At 38.0% G+C, this 16,161-nt stretch overlaps 1 protein-coding gene across 2 annotated transcripts; it reads left to right on the top strand.

Annotated features, from left to right (window-relative positions):
• The first annotated feature begins 1,161 nt into the window (after positions 1 to 1,161).
• Positions 1,162 to 16,145, top strand: RRN3 (RRN3 homolog, RNA polymerase I transcription factor). Of its 2 annotated transcripts, XM_080557315.1 has the most exons (17): positions 1,162 to 1,457; positions 1,763 to 1,819; positions 2,884 to 2,973; positions 3,059 to 3,188; positions 3,640 to 3,699; positions 4,651 to 4,714; positions 5,205 to 5,274; positions 6,879 to 6,977; positions 7,583 to 7,678; positions 8,086 to 8,221; positions 8,923 to 9,053; positions 10,221 to 10,351; positions 11,208 to 11,392; positions 11,938 to 12,046; positions 12,495 to 12,647; positions 14,078 to 14,165; positions 14,837 to 16,145. In XM_080557315.1, the coding sequence occupies exons 1-17, from the start codon at positions 1,365 to 1,367 to the stop codon at positions 14,993 to 14,995; spliced, it is 1,851 nt and encodes a 616-aa protein (XP_080413441.1). In that variant the 5' UTR covers positions 1,162 to 1,364; the 3' UTR covers positions 14,996 to 16,145. The 2 variants fall into 2 exon arrangements, with proteins under 2 accessions (XP_080413441.1, XP_080413442.1); XM_080557316.1 differs by lacking the exon at positions 3,640 to 3,699 and having other exon boundaries at positions 1,177 to 1,457.
• The last annotated feature ends 16 nt before the right edge of the window (positions 16,146 to 16,161 follow it).

Here is a 16,161-nt window from a genome sequence, read left to right on the forward strand (position 1 = left end):
GTTTTGTTTTGTTTTTACATTTACTTTTTAAAATGTAAAGTAGTTACTGTTTCATGCAGTTCGTTATTTGTGTTCTAAATAATGAAGGCTAACACTAAATAGGAACTGGCAGCTCAAACAATTGTTAGCAGTTAAACATTAACAAATATTTAGTGCTATTTTAGTCTCCAGGTATCCTTATCAGTTGTAGCTCAATGCAGCACAAAGTCCATTCAAAGAGCTTTCATGCTGGCCGTGGCAAAGCAGCTGTACGTGCTTGGGGGTGCTGTCGGTGTGTGAACGTAGTCACACATCTGAAGCTGGATTTATTCAGCCTTGCAGAGCACATAGGGCTGGTTTTTTTTTTTTTTTTCAAGTGCAGCCAAGATCTCCAGTAACCACAGCTTGGATCTTTGTTATGTGGTTATACAGGAGCCTTTTGTAGCTGGTTACCTGAAACTAGCTCAGCGTGGCACCCTACGTGCCACTTCCTGCAGTGACTGACCGCTAAGGCATTGCGTCACCCTTAATTTATAGCCACATGGAAGGCTACACGCTTGGCCCGGGGTTCTTCAGATGTGGACTGGACCCGAAGAAAGTTTTGGTGCTGTGTGTGTATATATATATTTCTTTAAATAGGAACATCTTCTCCGTGGAGAAACCAAATGAAAGTTACTCATAAATTCTACAAAAGCTCCAATGGGACTTCTGGGGAGGCAAGCGAGTGGGACGGAAGTATTAACTACAGGGCAGTGTGTGCAGAGCTGGTAAAGGGGACTAAGGCCAGCTGCACTCTGGTGCTGCTGCAGGCAGCAGACGGAATCCTAGAATCGCTAAGGTCGGAAAAGCCCTCCGAGATCATCTGGTCCAACCATCCCCCTACCACCAATGTCACTCACTGAACCATGTCCCTCAGCACCACGTCCAACCTTTCGTTGAACACCCCCAAGGACAGTGACTCCACCACCTGCCTGGGCCACCCGTCCCAAGGCCTGACGGCTCTTTCTGAGAAGAAATGTCTCCTCATTTCCAACCTGAACCTCCCGTGGCGCACCCTGAGCCCATTCCCTCTGGTCCTATCGCCCGCCCCGCTCCTCCCGCACCAGCGACGCGGAGGCAGAGCGGCCGCTGCCCTTCTAGCCGCGCCTCTCTATGGTGGTGGGGAGGAGCGGAGCCCGCTTCCGGCGGGGCGCGGGGCCCTTTCCGGCGGCGTGTGGCAGCGGGCGGCGGGGCGGCTCCCGGGGCCGGGCCGGGACAGGAGCGGGCAGCGGCGGGGCCGCCCCTGCCGGCCGCTCGGGGCCGGGCAGCGCTCGGGGCCGGGCAGCGCTCGGGACCGGCCCCCTCGGCCCCCGCCCCCTCGGCCCCCCAGGCGCGGTGCCGCGGCCATGCTGCGGGGGGACGAGTTCCTGAGCTCGCCGCCCAGGAAGGCGGTGCGCTTCGGGGGCACCCTGCCCGACATCCTGCTCAAGTGCGGCCAGGTGAGCCTTCGGGAAGGGGCCTTCGGAGGGGCGGCCCCGCGGTGCCAGCCCCCGCGGTGCCCCGGGCGGAGGGGAAGCACGGCGACCCCGGCGCTGTCCGCATAGACAGTGGCACAAACGGCCCGTCAGCTTCAGCTCCCCCTCGGGCCGGTGTGCTGCTGCCGCATCCCTTCGTGGGCTTCCCCTCGTGTTCGCCTTCTCTGTGTTGCTGTTAAGCAGCGTTAGGCCGCTTATGTATGTTAGCGGCACGTGTGGGTTTTGTCAGAAGGGTAATAAATGTTCCTTATTTATCTTCCCCCTGCTAGGGTGACACCACCGATTATGAGTTGTTAAAGCACCAGCTGTCAGACCCAGACATAAAGGTAAGTCGTGTCAGTGTGGAGCTCTGATGATTTAACGCTCAGCAGTCTGAATGTCACCTGTCAGACAGGTCATGCTGGTGTCACCAAAGCCTTTGCTTTAAACATTTAGCAGCATTTAACAGCTTTTTGCTTTGTGGAAACTATCAGAATTATCTCTGAATGAAAACCAGCAACTGTTGATTTATACATACATCCTGTATGCAGAATCTTGATAAGTGATGCCTCGTGCTTACTGACTTTAGAGTGAGAAACTTTGTTTTGTGATGGATGGGGTCTTCTTTTCTTCCAGGTGTCCTCCTTCTAGGTCAGTGATGTTTGTCTGCAGATCACTAACCGTGGTTATGTCAAACCATGGCTACTGACTTGCAGTGCCTTTAAGCTGTGTCAATTATTACCCCCCCGTTCTCACTGAAAGCGTGGTTAATTAAGCATTAAGATGCATATGTATTTAGCAGTTAAAATAACAGTTCCAGGTATGTTCCTTATAGCTGTGAATACCCGCCGTGTTTGCTGCCCTTTTTCCATTTTGTTTTCTCTTTCGATCAAACTACAGAGCCCAGCAATACAAAGAGTGCTGCAGGAAGCATAATGTTGTATTAAGTTCCTTTTCTTTTTAAAGGGGACATTTTGTAAAGTTGTATTGTTTTTAGCAGGCCTTTTGGGGAGTAGAAGCAAATTCAGTGTACAATTTTCTGTGTAGATTTGCTACTGTTTCAATATATCTCTTACTTCAAAACTTGAATGGCTCTTTCCTTAAACTAAGAAAAAAAAATGGATTCTGAGTCTGTCCAAGTGAGTTTTGTATGCCTTGCTCAGCTTGTAACTTAAGCCTTCCAGGCAGGCTGTTGGTTTAGGAGTTGATAGGCATTTATTCTTTCATTCTAGAATATCATTGGTGAGTGCGCTAATTTAGTTCAAGAAATCCCTTTTATATTTATTGTAAATAATTTCTATTTACAGTCTTAATCTTTGACTTGTGGTTTTATAGTTGTTACTATTAAAAATGGTTTGATCATATTGTTTATTGAAATAGTTGCTTTTTTTTTTTTCCTGCTTATTTTTAGGATGCCCAGATCATTAATTGGCTGCATGAATTTCGAGCTTCTGTCACCTACTTGACCAAGGACTTTGAGCAACTGGTCAGCCTTTTGCTGGTAAGTATCTCTTTATTCTATGGGAAGATTAAGAGCTTAGTGCTCAAAACATCTGTTTGACATCTTGGTCTTTAATTGCTTTCAGAAGCTGCCGTGGTTGAGAAGAAGCCGGGAGGTAGTGGAAGAATACTTGGGTTTTCTTGGCAATTTGGTGTCAGCGCAAACTGTCCATCTTAGGCCATGCCTCCGCATGATTGTATCCCAATTTGTTCCCCGTAAGTTTTTTTTCTCTTCATCTTCTTTGCTTGCTTATTAAAATGTCTCTTTCTTAGCTAAATTCTGTGTAGTATATATCACAATCTGTTGTTTTTTTCCATTTATCAATTTGAATGGCTGAATTGTGATAGACCCTTTTCTGTACCTACATTTCAGAAATCATGTTCTGAGGGTCAATTAGATTTATAATGCACCCCATTTGTGAAGATGTTTAGACGAGGAATGAACTACATAATGTTTTTACTACTGAAAAGGGAAAGCTGAGATGATGGTCATGTCTGATGTTCTTAAGAACCTCCTGGTTCTCTGAATCTGTGTTTTTGACTGTTATTTTAAAAACTTGTGTGGATAATTTTGGTGCTTTAGTTGTCCAGTGTACTTTGATTTGGCATTGAAACTGCTACCTGTAAGACTTGTACAGTTTTCCAATAATGATCTCATTTTTGGAAGCTCGAATAACCATCAGAGAAGATGATGTGGATATTTCAGATTCTGATGATGATGATGAAAGTGAGTATAAAGGAAGTAAGGCTTGTGTATGCTATCATAAAACATTTACTAAAGACGTATACATTGCATGTTGCTCCATTTTTACAAAATTAATTTATTGGAGTTAATATAAAGCATGAAGGAAACATGACATCCTTAAATTCCTTGTACTTGAGTTAGTGGTGTGGTGACCCACTCCTTGGTACTTCCAAAATACTGTTCCTTGTAGAGCATTTGTAGGAATATGGCTGGATGTGTAGGAAAACATTCCTAGTCCTAGGTTGTTTCAAAGCCAAAGAAAAGTTAGGAGTTACTTTGTTTTAATTTTATTTATCTCAATAAAACTAGCTAGGTTGGAGGATTCTTGAGTGTTGTTGTGTCTGTGCTAATTCAGTTGATATAAATAACAAAAATGCCATGTAGTTAGTGCATTTATTGATTAGGCAAACACATAGCTAAATGTCTTTCAAGAATTTCATGAGTTCATGTCTTGAAAGCTGGAATAAATTTCAGTTCTGCTTGTGAAGAGCCAACTACTATTCTGGTGTTCACCTGTAACGTTACCTGTATAGAAGCCTAATTAGTTGTTTGACTTGTGCAAAAATGAAGCATAATCTTTAGATAGATTTTATCTAATTTTAGGCTTGGATTTGACGTTTTGTAAATATTTCTGTAATGTGGGATACATTTTGGATTTCAAAGTTTAGCTTCCATATAAGACAGCATAGCAACAATATCTGGCTTGGTGGCAGCGAATTCAGAGTATATTCTGATACCATGAATGTTATTTGGAGTTAATATTCATAATTATTTTAGTAGTAAAGCAATTCAACTTTATTTAAAAAAAAAAAAAAAACGCAATTTTCTTTGTTTTTTCTAAAATATTTAATTGATATGAACTGTTTTTGTTGGTTCCTGAGTTGGTTTTCTGCAACCCAATGGATAACAGTACTTTTTTTTTTCTTTCTCTAGACCTTTCTGAAAACTTTAATACATGCCATAGAGCACTGCAAACTGTTGTAAGATATGTTCCTTCGTAAGTATTTAATTCCTAGGTTTCATATGCACTTTCCTTACAGCTACAAAACTGAAGATTTTTTTTTCTCCTAATCGGTAGTACAATAATTAATTTCATTGTGTGACTTTTTTAAATATTCACTAAATGGTATAATGTTCTGTCCAATCATTATGAAATTTCCATAGGCATCAGCAGCTGAGACTCCTTTTAATTTGAATGGGAATAGGAAGTAGGGAAAGTCATGTTTATAGCAACATAATTGAAGTAGCTTTTAACAAGCTGACAGTGAAAGTTTGCTTTTTGTCTATTGTCTATTTTATGATTCTTACAAAAACAGATTTTATATACAATTAGTTAACTTAAAATAAGGTTACTGTGAAGTAAGCGAATAAGCTTATTCCAGATAATAAGATGTTCCAATTATTATTGTCTTTAGAGTGCTGGAGCTTCAGTATTTGCTGTCATGATAGCAACCTGTTTTTCTTTCTTTTTTTTTTCTTCTGTGCAGAACACTGCAGTTTCTTATGCCAATACTTGTAGAAAGCTTTCCTTTCATTAATAAATCAGAAAGAACTCTGGTAAGAGCCATGAACGTTATTTTTGTTTGTTTGTTTGTTTGCTTTTTAAAGTATGACAATTGATTTGGAGGTATTTAATAGAAATTTTTTAGTGTATTGCTTAAAAATCATGTTATTTTTTATGTTTTTTATGTTTATGTCCATGTGTGGGTTTAGTAAAAGGTTGTCCAAACATACTTAAGTTCCTTGTGCATAGGCATTATGCCGGTCTTTAATGAGATAACTGCATATCTTTTTCCACAGGATTGCATTCTTAATCAATGCACAAGATGGACCTGTTTGGCGATGAATCTCAGGGTTGTATAGTAAGGAGACGGTAGGCTACCTGTCTCATTTATTGTAAAAATGGAAAGCATTCATCAGAACAACAGGGGATTTGATAAGCAGACAGAAAGCAATGGGTGATGGAGGTGAAATCCAATTTGCCAGTAGAGCAGGGTATTAAAATGTTTTATTACATCTCTAGTACGATGCTCCTATGCCATAGAAAACAAGCTGGAATCTTTTAACAGGTTACTGCTCTTGTACGGTATTTGTATTTATTCTTTCCAACTTGGTATGTTGGCATTTTCTTTTACAGAAGGGCAGAGCCCTGCTCTACCAGCTAAGGTCGGTTGGAGCTGTGTTTTGAACCTTACAAGCACTGGGGAAAAAGAAAGAAAAAAAGTTGTTTGTATATGTTGCTAGGCTTTTTTTTTTTTAAATAACTCTGGATGTTGGATCCCTATCTGTAAAATGAGATGGATAGTAGTTCTCAAAAGGTGTTATGGGAATAACTTATTTAAGCAGTTCAGTGAGGAGCATGTTGTGAAGAAATTAAAAACTGTGTTTTCAGGGCAGGGTTTGAGCGGAGTATAATTAAAGTATGGTCCATGCATTGTTGTTAAATCTCTTCAGTTTATAGATTTTTCGGTAAACTAGCTCTGTCCATTTTATGCACTGAGCCAGATGGCCTGTGGAAAAATCATATGTCCTTATGTAATTAAAGGTTGTGTTATAATGCATATTCACAAAGAGACTATGGTGTACTTAAATGTGTTAGCTTGACAGTTTTGCTATGTGAAAGTTGCAGTGTTGTCATTTGTACGTGTCTGTGTGAGCATGTGCACACTCACAGAACTTGTTTATTAATTTGTTTGAATTATAATCAGAATGACTGTGAGAACACTTACCTGTTGAATTTAGAAGTGTCTTTTTATTCTAATAACCTAAACCAAAGATTTATTAGTCTTACTTCAAACAGTGCTACTAGATCTGATTCTAGAAATAGTGAGGAATGTGCTTGTTTTCATTTTCTTGGGGGAAGTTTAGGGACAAATGAATGTGGAAATGAATAACTCTTACAGAATATTTATACTCATTCTGTCTGGAGATACTTGGAAAAATTAGCATGGAAATAGTAGATTAAGAAGTTAATGATAACACAGCTTAACAATTGTAAGTTGGTGTCTGGTTTATATGTTAATTTATTCTAGACTGAATACAGTCTGTCTTAACCTATATCTGTCTCTTTAAATGACAAAGTGAGAAATGTATTTAAAAATCCTTGGCAGAAAGGATTTCGGTTAACATTATTATAGCTATCTCTTAATTTTGTGTTATAGGAATGTTACGTACATAACCTGCTACGAGTTACAGTGTACCTTCCAACACTGAGGCTTCAGATTCTGGAGCTTATTGTTGAAAAACTGTTAAAGTTGGATGTAAGTTTGATCTGTATTACCTTTTAAGAAAGCTTGGTGTTAAAATTCATGGAGTAGAAAATACTCTTCAGCATTAAGTTCAACAAAAAGCTATGTTCTAGTACTGCTTGTGGTCATCAGTATAAAACCAACCAGATATATACTTAATTCCCAGTCTTACGATGTTACCACACCTGAGAGTTAATTGTATGATGTGTACTGTGCCACAACTGAAACAACTTTTTCGTGGTGATCAATGTTAATGGATGGAGAATGTGCGGTTGATGTGTTTTACTATCCCTCTGAAACAAAGGGATTTGTAGTCATAAAAAGAGAAAGAAGGGATAGCATTGTAAATGATTAAGGCTTTTAATTTTGGAGAACCTGAGCATATGTCTGAACCTCAGCATATGTCCGATTTATGGGGAAAGCTTATATTCTGGAGGCAGTTCAGAGTGTGTGTGCATTGCATGCGTATCATTCCCTTTTAAAATGTTTATTTAGTCAAGGTCAAGATCTAGCCTAGAAGTTATTAGTATTGCCTTTTCTTTTATATAGATAATACAAGAAGGTTTCCTGTTGCTGTTATAGTCTTATAAAATTCAATTTCTTGTTTGCAACTGTAGGTTAGTACTCCACAGCAAGATATTGAGGATGCTGAAGAAGCTGCTAATAACTCTGATAGTGGGGAAAAATCTGCAGAGGAGGGACTTTTTGACATGGTTGGTTATCTTGTTCTACTCCAAATTTTTCAGTTTTGAGGTGTCTCTGCACTAAGCATAGGAATATCTTATTGCTTTATTGTTGCTGCAGTACAAACAGGAAAAAGTGAAACATCTTCAAACCTTAACGGCATTCTCTAGGTGTTGAATTTATGTAAATATCCAGCATATACACAGTGGATCAATTTCTTTATGTAAAAATCAAGCAGCTATATATAAATCTTATTAAAGAATTTGTGCTAATTGACTTAGTTTGCAAAAATTTGCTTATACTAAGCAAACTATACAAACAAACAAAAAAAACCCCTTCAGCACAAACATAGAAATTTAGTTTAACTTTTCCTGTAATTGCTGTCTTTGTGATACTGTGTGTGTAAAAGGTGCATGACTGCCATTTTATCAAACAGGAGGAAGATGAAGAAAGAAAAGGAAACAAAGTTGTCTCTTCCAGTAGTGAGAGAATGGCCCATCCGCTTGCGGAGCGGCTTGATATTTTGATGACCATCCTGTTTTCCTATATTAAAGATGTTTGCCATGTGGATGGTAAGAACACATGAGCACTGGATTTGTTGTTTTGCTAACAAGTGAGAAAAACAAGAGGAATTCTTGCTTTCTGCTGCTGCCACAAGATAGAGCCCTCATTTTTCAGTGGTAAAATTCTGCTGTTGGCACATTCCTGTCTTTGACCACAGTCTTACTGGCTGAGGCTGCAAAGGTTCATTTATGACATTAGTCTTCAGTTGGAGACATTTTGGTTATATAAATAGGACACTGAATCCAAGCTGTAGCATTACAAGGAGTGGAAGGATAAATAGTTTTTTAGTTAAATAGGCATTTACTAAGGGGTTGAATGTGTTAGATTTACTGTTTTAGAATAATATTTAGCAAAATTTTGCTTTATTGTCTTCACATTAGTCGTGTAGTTTATTTTTTAGCGTTTTCTTCTGGCTCCTCCGAATTAGCACATTATTGTAAAGTTTGCATGTCTGCCAGTATTATATATGTGCAATCATGCAGATATTCTTCATATATAGCAATGTAAATACTAGTAGAACTGAGGTCCTGGAAGGTCTTACTAAAAACATTTTTGTTTTAGATGCCAAATAAGCCTAGAAGTTAGTTTGGTAGTGGTTTTTCTTTTTTTTTTTTTTTTTAACATGTTTCTTGCTGGTTCAGAAAGATATAAATGTCAGTTTCACAACACCAGGAAAAAACTTGAAATGACTTTTTTTGTTGTTGTGTAGGCAAGCTTGATATCAACAAGACAAAGGATTTGTATCGGGACCTGGTGTCTGTTTTTGACAAGCTCATTTTACCAACTCATGCGTCATGTCATGTGCAGTATTTCATGTTTTACATCTGTAGCTTTAAATTGGTGAGTAGAAACTGTTTTTAAAATTGTCTTCTGTTATTTCTGCATCCTTATTTTGCCTTTTCTACAAAAATAAGTTGGTTTCTGCTGTAATTCTACCATTACCTTACGTTTTGGCTGAAGATACATCAGGATTCATTAGTATCTTTACTTCCCTTCGCTGTTACTTGCTTTTTCAAGCTTTCCATTATATCTCTGGTCCTGCTGTGCTCTTTGTAAACAGCAAATAGCTCAAATCTAATCCACTGTAAAAGAACTTGGTTAATAGACATGTTTTACAGGAATCAATTGGACTCTTGAACCTGAGGCACAGTGCTCTAGTAAATTTTTTCAGCACCCCAAAACTATCTTAAAGATACTGACTTCAGTTTGGAATTTGTATATTCAATTTCTTCAATTTGCAATTTGTATCTATGGTTTGTTTCCTCCCTCCACTTTACCATCTCTTAAGCAAAATACTACTTGTTCTATTACCATTTTAAAATAAGAACAACCATGCTTCTTGCACAAGAGTAGCTAAGGATCTAATTAAGCTAATGCCTGGCTTTTGGCAGTGGTGAATAGTGTATGTATTGGAAAGAGTACTGGAATGGGGCAAGCATATTATGGTGCTTTGCAAGAATGCCCTCTCAGCCTCCAGCAATAGCCCAGTAACTTCCTGAGCCAAAGTGATGTTCCTTTGTGGTAATGGCAGATGATGGACAAATTCAAGGGGGAAAGTACCTCATTGCTTTTTGCAGTGATGTGAATTTTTGGTATCATGAACTTCCTGTGGCAAAAAGTTCCAGAATATAACTGTTTAAAGTGAAGAATCACTCCTTTTGTTTCCCTAAATTCATCTTCCTGTTATTTTCATTGGATGCCCTTCTGCTACAAGAGATGGTGAACAGTTGCTTCCTGTTTAACACGTTAATGCTCTTGTTTTTAAAGACTTCTTGTGTATTTATTCCACACTCTGTCCTAAATTTCAGGTTCCGTTCACTTTTTTACAACTAAATACAGAAAAAGACAGAAAATAGCGTTCTTCCAACATTGAGAGTATGTACTTACAGTGATGGAGGGATTCTTTTTATGGTTTGCTTATGGAAATTGTGGGAATTGAATGTTAGGAATCTATTACTCAGTGTTATCAGCATAACAACTCATGATTTCTATGTATCTTGTTTCCAGGGTTTGGCTGAGGCATTTTTAGACCATCTTTGGAAAAAACTGCATGATCCAAACAATCCTTCAGTGATCAGGCAAACTGCTGGCAGCTATATTGGCAGCTTTTTGGCAAGAGCTAAATTTATTCCAGTTGTGTAAGTTGTTTTGATATATGAGTAGAACCAAACAATTTATGATAAATGCTGAGGTTTAAGTACAGAATTCATGGAATGTGCATCCAGTGTTAGTCTTCTATTCACACAGTTTTGCCAGTAAACCGATATTGATAGTCTTGTTTGTCTTGTCCACAATAATGTTTCAGTATTGTCTTGAATTTTCCAGGAAGGTGTTGTATTTCCAGGATGCAAGCTAATGTTTGCTAGGATTCGTTTCTTGCTGTTTAAGGCTTCACTTACCAAGAAATACTGAGCATGGGTAGGTTATGTTGTCTTCAGGCAGAGTCATGGATGCTCAGTATATGTGATACTCAGAAGCAGATTTTTTAATGGCCTTTGTTAAGCATTTTATGTGGACTCTGAGACAGGGAAGTTGTGTCAGAGTATCTTGATACATATGGGATTCAAGTACTTCAGCAAATGAGTGAAAATGTTGTCTTTCCTATGTACACATTGTGTATTTTTATGCTGTTCAAAGTGTGAGCTCTCAGTGACTTTAATGTTAACTTGGTATTGCAATTGTTGGACATTGGAGGCATATCTGTCTGTACGGCTCATGGCCCAAGATTTTTATTGTTTACTGTGCACGTCAAATGCAGCGTGCGTTCACGGATTCATCTCTTTTGGCATCTTGTGCTTTCACTGTTTTGAGATTTCAGTATTGATATATTGTTTCATTTCCTGCTGAGGTAAAGGAGAAAGTTCGTAACAGAAGCTACTTTTTCCAGTGAGATTTTTCTTGCTGATGTTTTTATAACCACTGAGAACTTTGAATACTTGTTTAATGTCTTTCCTTGCAGATGCTATTTTTACACGTTGTTTTTCTCCATTATAGTACAGTAAAAGCATGCTTGGATCTGCTGGTTAATTGGATGCATAAATACATTGATAATCAGGATACAGGGGCTAATGCTTACTGTGATGTAGCTCTCCATGGGCCATTTTATTCTACATGTCAGGCAGCATTCTATACGCTTATTTTCCGTCACAAGCAGCTTTTGGATGGAAATTTAAGGAAAGGTGAGTGTATTAGGTTTGAAGGGCATTGGCATTAATTTGTAAGTTTCACTCTTTTTTTTTTTTTAACAGTCAATTCAATCAAGTATCTGATGGCAAATTTACATTATAATCTAAATGAAGTAAGATGGCTTATACACCTGGGCTACAAAGCTAAATAATCCTTTTTTTTCTTTGCTGTTGAAAACAGTGCAAATAACTCCTCAGCATAGATTTCTGGCCCCACTTACTGAACATATTTGAATTTGAGCTGTGTAAAACTAGTGTGAGCTTCAGTTAATAATCTGTTATAGTCCATAATGGTGCTATCTCTGTCAGTCCCTGTGTAAGTGTAGTGTCTTTGTTGGAAGGGTCCCTCAGCTGTGGCAGCTTTTCTGATCAATAAGCCGTGGGGTAGATCTCTACTGTAAGAGTGAGCCTTAGTATCTGCTTCTGTGGTCTTGTGCAGAGTGCAGACTGGTAAGACTGGAAATTCTTAGAAATAATGCTAAGCTTAGGTGATAAATAACCTGTATATAATATGTTTGTCAATTGTTCTTATTTTGAAGGTCTGTCATATCTGCAGAGTTTAAATTTTGAGCGCATTGTCATGTGTCAACTAAACCCTCTGAAGATATGTATACCCTCTGTTGTGAACTTGTTCGCTGCTATTACAAGGTACCTGTACATTTATTTCAGTTTCAGGTAGATATAGATTTGAGTGTGTATGTATAATAACAGCACAGTTATTTTAGAATGTGGGGTTTTTTTAGGATAGTATTGAGTATCATCCAAGAGAACTTGTATAAGATTCCCCATATTCATGGTGGGATAAGTTTATTTCTGGTTCAGTTTCAAAGAAATCCTACAGCACTATAGAACCGTTTCATTGTTTTGTATTGGTGCCAGTATGGTTCTGCTTGGAGTGAAGTCTTCAGGAATGTTGAGGAAAAGAATAGACTCCTACATGCGTTCTTCTGGTGACTGCCTTGAAAATCCCTAATACCAGTTGCAATATAGTGATGTTTATGTTTGTTAAAAATAACTTTTGTATTTCAATGCCATCTGAAATACTTGCTTTCTACGTGCTAGAAATGCTTATCTTTCCTTTATTGCCTTTTTAAAGGAAATACCAGTTGGTGTTCTGCTACACAATTATTGAGAGGAACAACAGGCAGTTCATACCAGTTGTTCGGAGTGGGACTGGGGGTGACCTTGTGCAGACATGCACTAACCCACTTGACAGTTTCTTCCCCTTTGATCCCTACGTGCTCAAAAGGTATAGTTTAAAAATACACAATTCGTTTCTGTCTTGTAGAAAACAACAAACTAAAAGTTGTAAGAAACTTTTAGGTTCCCACAGATCACTTTCTTCCCTGAGCTTTAGTACTTCTCTTGTGGCATATCTCAACCAGAGACTGTCAAGAGATTTTAATAGAAATTTACCCCTACTGGGGTGTAAAGTGATGAAGAAGGAGCAGAACCCATTTTCCTGGATGGAAATACCATAATGTTAGCCTAATGCATGTTTTGTTGGAGCAGTTGTAGTAGTGTCTTTCTTTTGTTCTGTTTTGCTTTGCTTTGTGTTTTTTGTGTGTGTTTTGGTTTTTTGTTTTAAACTTGAGCATAGGGATTCTTGATTGGAGACTTCATCTTATTTAAGTAGCTTGATTTTTTTAATGAATAGTGGATTATTTCTGGTTTTCCAAATGTCTAGCACTGGGATTCTGTTATGGTTTAACCCGGCCAGCAGCTAAGCACCACACAGCTGTTAGCTCACCCTTCCCCCTCCCTCTCTGGGATGGGGAAGAGAAACGGGAAAATGTGGGTTGAGATAGAGACAGTTTATTAAGACAGGATGATAGTAATAATAATAATAATGATAATACACTACTAATAATAATGTGTACAAACAAGTGATGCACAATGCAATTGCTCACGACTTGCTGACTGATGCCCAGCCTATCCCCGAGCAGCCCCACCCCAGCCTGCCACCCCTATATACTGTTTAGCATGACGCCAGATGGTATGGAATACCCCTTTGGCCAGTTGGGGTCAGCTGTCCTGGGTCTGTCCCCTCCCAGGTCCTGCTGCACCCCCAGCCTGCCCGCTGGCCGGACAGAGCAAGAAGCTGAAAAGTCCTTGGCTTAGTGTAAGCACTGCTCTGCAACAATTAAAACATCAGTGTGTTATCAACACTCTTCTCATCCTAATCCAAAACATAGCACCCTACCAGCTACCAGGAGGAAAATTAACCTTAGCCTAGTTGAAACCAGGACAGATGATATAATTACTTTAATGTTATGAGAGCAATGTTCTTTGTTGTCTTTTGAAAGAAAGCTGTTTCCAAAGAAGGAAGACCTTTCATAGAAGTATATGTGCTTAAAAGAAGCCATACAAAACTATCAGTTAAAAAAATGGGAGAAAATTATGCGTAATTGAGAGGATAGTGTAGCTATTAAAAATACTCACTTAGGAGACCTGATTGTAGCCAAACTCCTCAAGCAAATATTTTAAATTTATATTTATCAGCAAAATGAAGTTATTCATGGGATTAGTTGGGGATTGTATAGAGATTTAATAGCTTGTAAAATACTAAAGAAGGCTATCAAAATTCCAAGCATTTTGCATTGTATTATTAAAATAAAAAAAAACATACTACTTTTACTGAATAAATTAACTTGTACTGTGTTTTAATTCTGCTTTCAGATCAAAGAAGACTATTGATCCTTTTTATCAGTTCTGGGAAGAACTGAGTGCTGAAGATCTTGAGAATCTGAAGAAACCCATTAAAAGGGTAATCTTTCCTGATCAAAATGTAGTTCAGCTTTTGCAAAATCTCTGTCAGCTGCTTCTATTGCAGGATTTTTTTGATTTTTTTTTGAGAGTATAAGCATAATAAACATTTATGAGAAAGTGACTTAGATAAAGGAAGCTTTAGGGATTGATCCAGCCTTGCTTTGAGAATAGTTTTCCCCTCTGCAGAAGAAGTTTGTCTGGTGGCACTGGAAAATACACTTTGTAGGTATGGTTTAGTATTTCATAGTGAGAGATTCTCTTGCCATTCCAACTAGTTATGACAATTATGACAATTGTAATACGACCCAAGTCTTATTATGTCCTTCCACTGCTCCTGTGTAGCTTGTTTATTACTTACCTTCTTGCAGAATGTCTATTCTTTGTCAGTTTTTTGTTCAAGTCCTCAGAACTGTGTGTTTTATATTCCTTTCTGTGATAACATGTAAAACAGTGATAACTTGTACAAATCTACAAAGCCATAACATATTTTTGGGTGTGTTTTGTTAACTGATAAATTTGTAATTTTGATTAGCAGATCTGATTGCTGCAACATTTCAAATTTTATTTTAGAAATGCCCTTTTTGGTCTTAGCACTCATTACTTCTGTCAAATCTTAATAGAGACATGCAGTATCTTTCTGCTCTCATTGTTCATTTTACATTTATGCAGGGTACTTCTGAAGATGAAGATGATGACTTTTTGAAAGGAGAAACTCCTCAAAATGATGGTGTGGTTGAAATTGCTCCAAATTCTTATGAGTCAAATACCCGGAGCCCAGTGAGCAGCATTGGCTCTCCTCCAGACTCTCATGTGCAATACCCACACTGACCTGGATAACCAACCAGAAGTGAAAAGGTTGAAAATTGTGTGCAATTTTTTGCTCGTAAAGAGACTTGAGCTCAACTTTCCAAACTGGCTAATGTTTAAGTAACTACATTTAAGAAAAATTGTTATTTCTTCATCGTCAAATTTCTACAGATGTGTTATGATAAATTCATATATTGTTAGAAAAGCCTAGAGAATAAATAGGGTGATAATTTACAAATTTCACATTGAAATGTTTTTTATGACTTACCGAGGGTTTTTTATAGGTTTTCTTGACTTTTTAAAAACTTTTGTTTACTAATGTTTCTCTATGAGGTTTTATATATCGGGGTTGAAATTCTGGTCTTTATTCCTTTTGATTTCTGTGGGACCAGAAGTACACTGTCAGTATTTAAACTATTCTCTGATGACCTTTTTTAGTTGGTTTCAATTAATGGTATGGTCCTGTGATAGGGAAGCCATGAACTGACTCTTAACAGTGATTCTTTTGCACACATCTCTAAGCTTTTCCTATCTGCAGGGCAGTATTTTGTAAAACCCCTTGATAGTGGTACATGTATTCAGATGGTAAGCATTATTGCTGCTTAAAAACGTAGCTGACACATTTTTTTCAGCTGTTCAGGCATGTAGAATGGTCAGGCATGTAGAGTGGTGATTATTGGAAGTTTTGAAAATGAGAGTAGCTGAATGTATGATTTGTAGATAGTTTTCTTTGAGGTGCTTGAGAAGCACTCTGAAACAGGTATTTATTTTCAGGATTTGAATTTTACATGTGAATGTTGAAAATACCAAAACTCAAACATACAAAAAACAAAACAAAACAAAAAAAAACACACCCATATCCCTAATAGAAAGGAATTGATGGTGTCAGTGGTGTAATTGTATTGTCCGTGTGTCAGTGAAGAGTTTCTCTGTACAGATTTCTTATATTTTCCATGATTGCTGGCTTTTAGATATGAGAAAGAAGATAAAAAGTAGAAAAAAATGTTATTTGTGTAACATTTAGTTGAAAATTTCATGCCCGTTGGACTAAATTCTTTACAGCTGCCCAACTTCATTTGTCTGCCCTTCTTTAGAGTCTGAACTTGTAGGCGTTCAAGGCAATGTATTTATTCAGAGCCAATAAAGACTGATCCAAACGGTGCCAATTCCATACATTTGAAAACATC

The sequence above is a fragment of the Anser brachyrhynchus genome, assembly GCF_964034855.1.
Source record: "Anser brachyrhynchus genome assembly, chromosome: 15".
In the NCBI taxonomy this organism is placed as follows: domain Eukaryota; kingdom Metazoa; phylum Chordata; class Aves; order Anseriformes; family Anatidae; genus Anser; species Anser brachyrhynchus.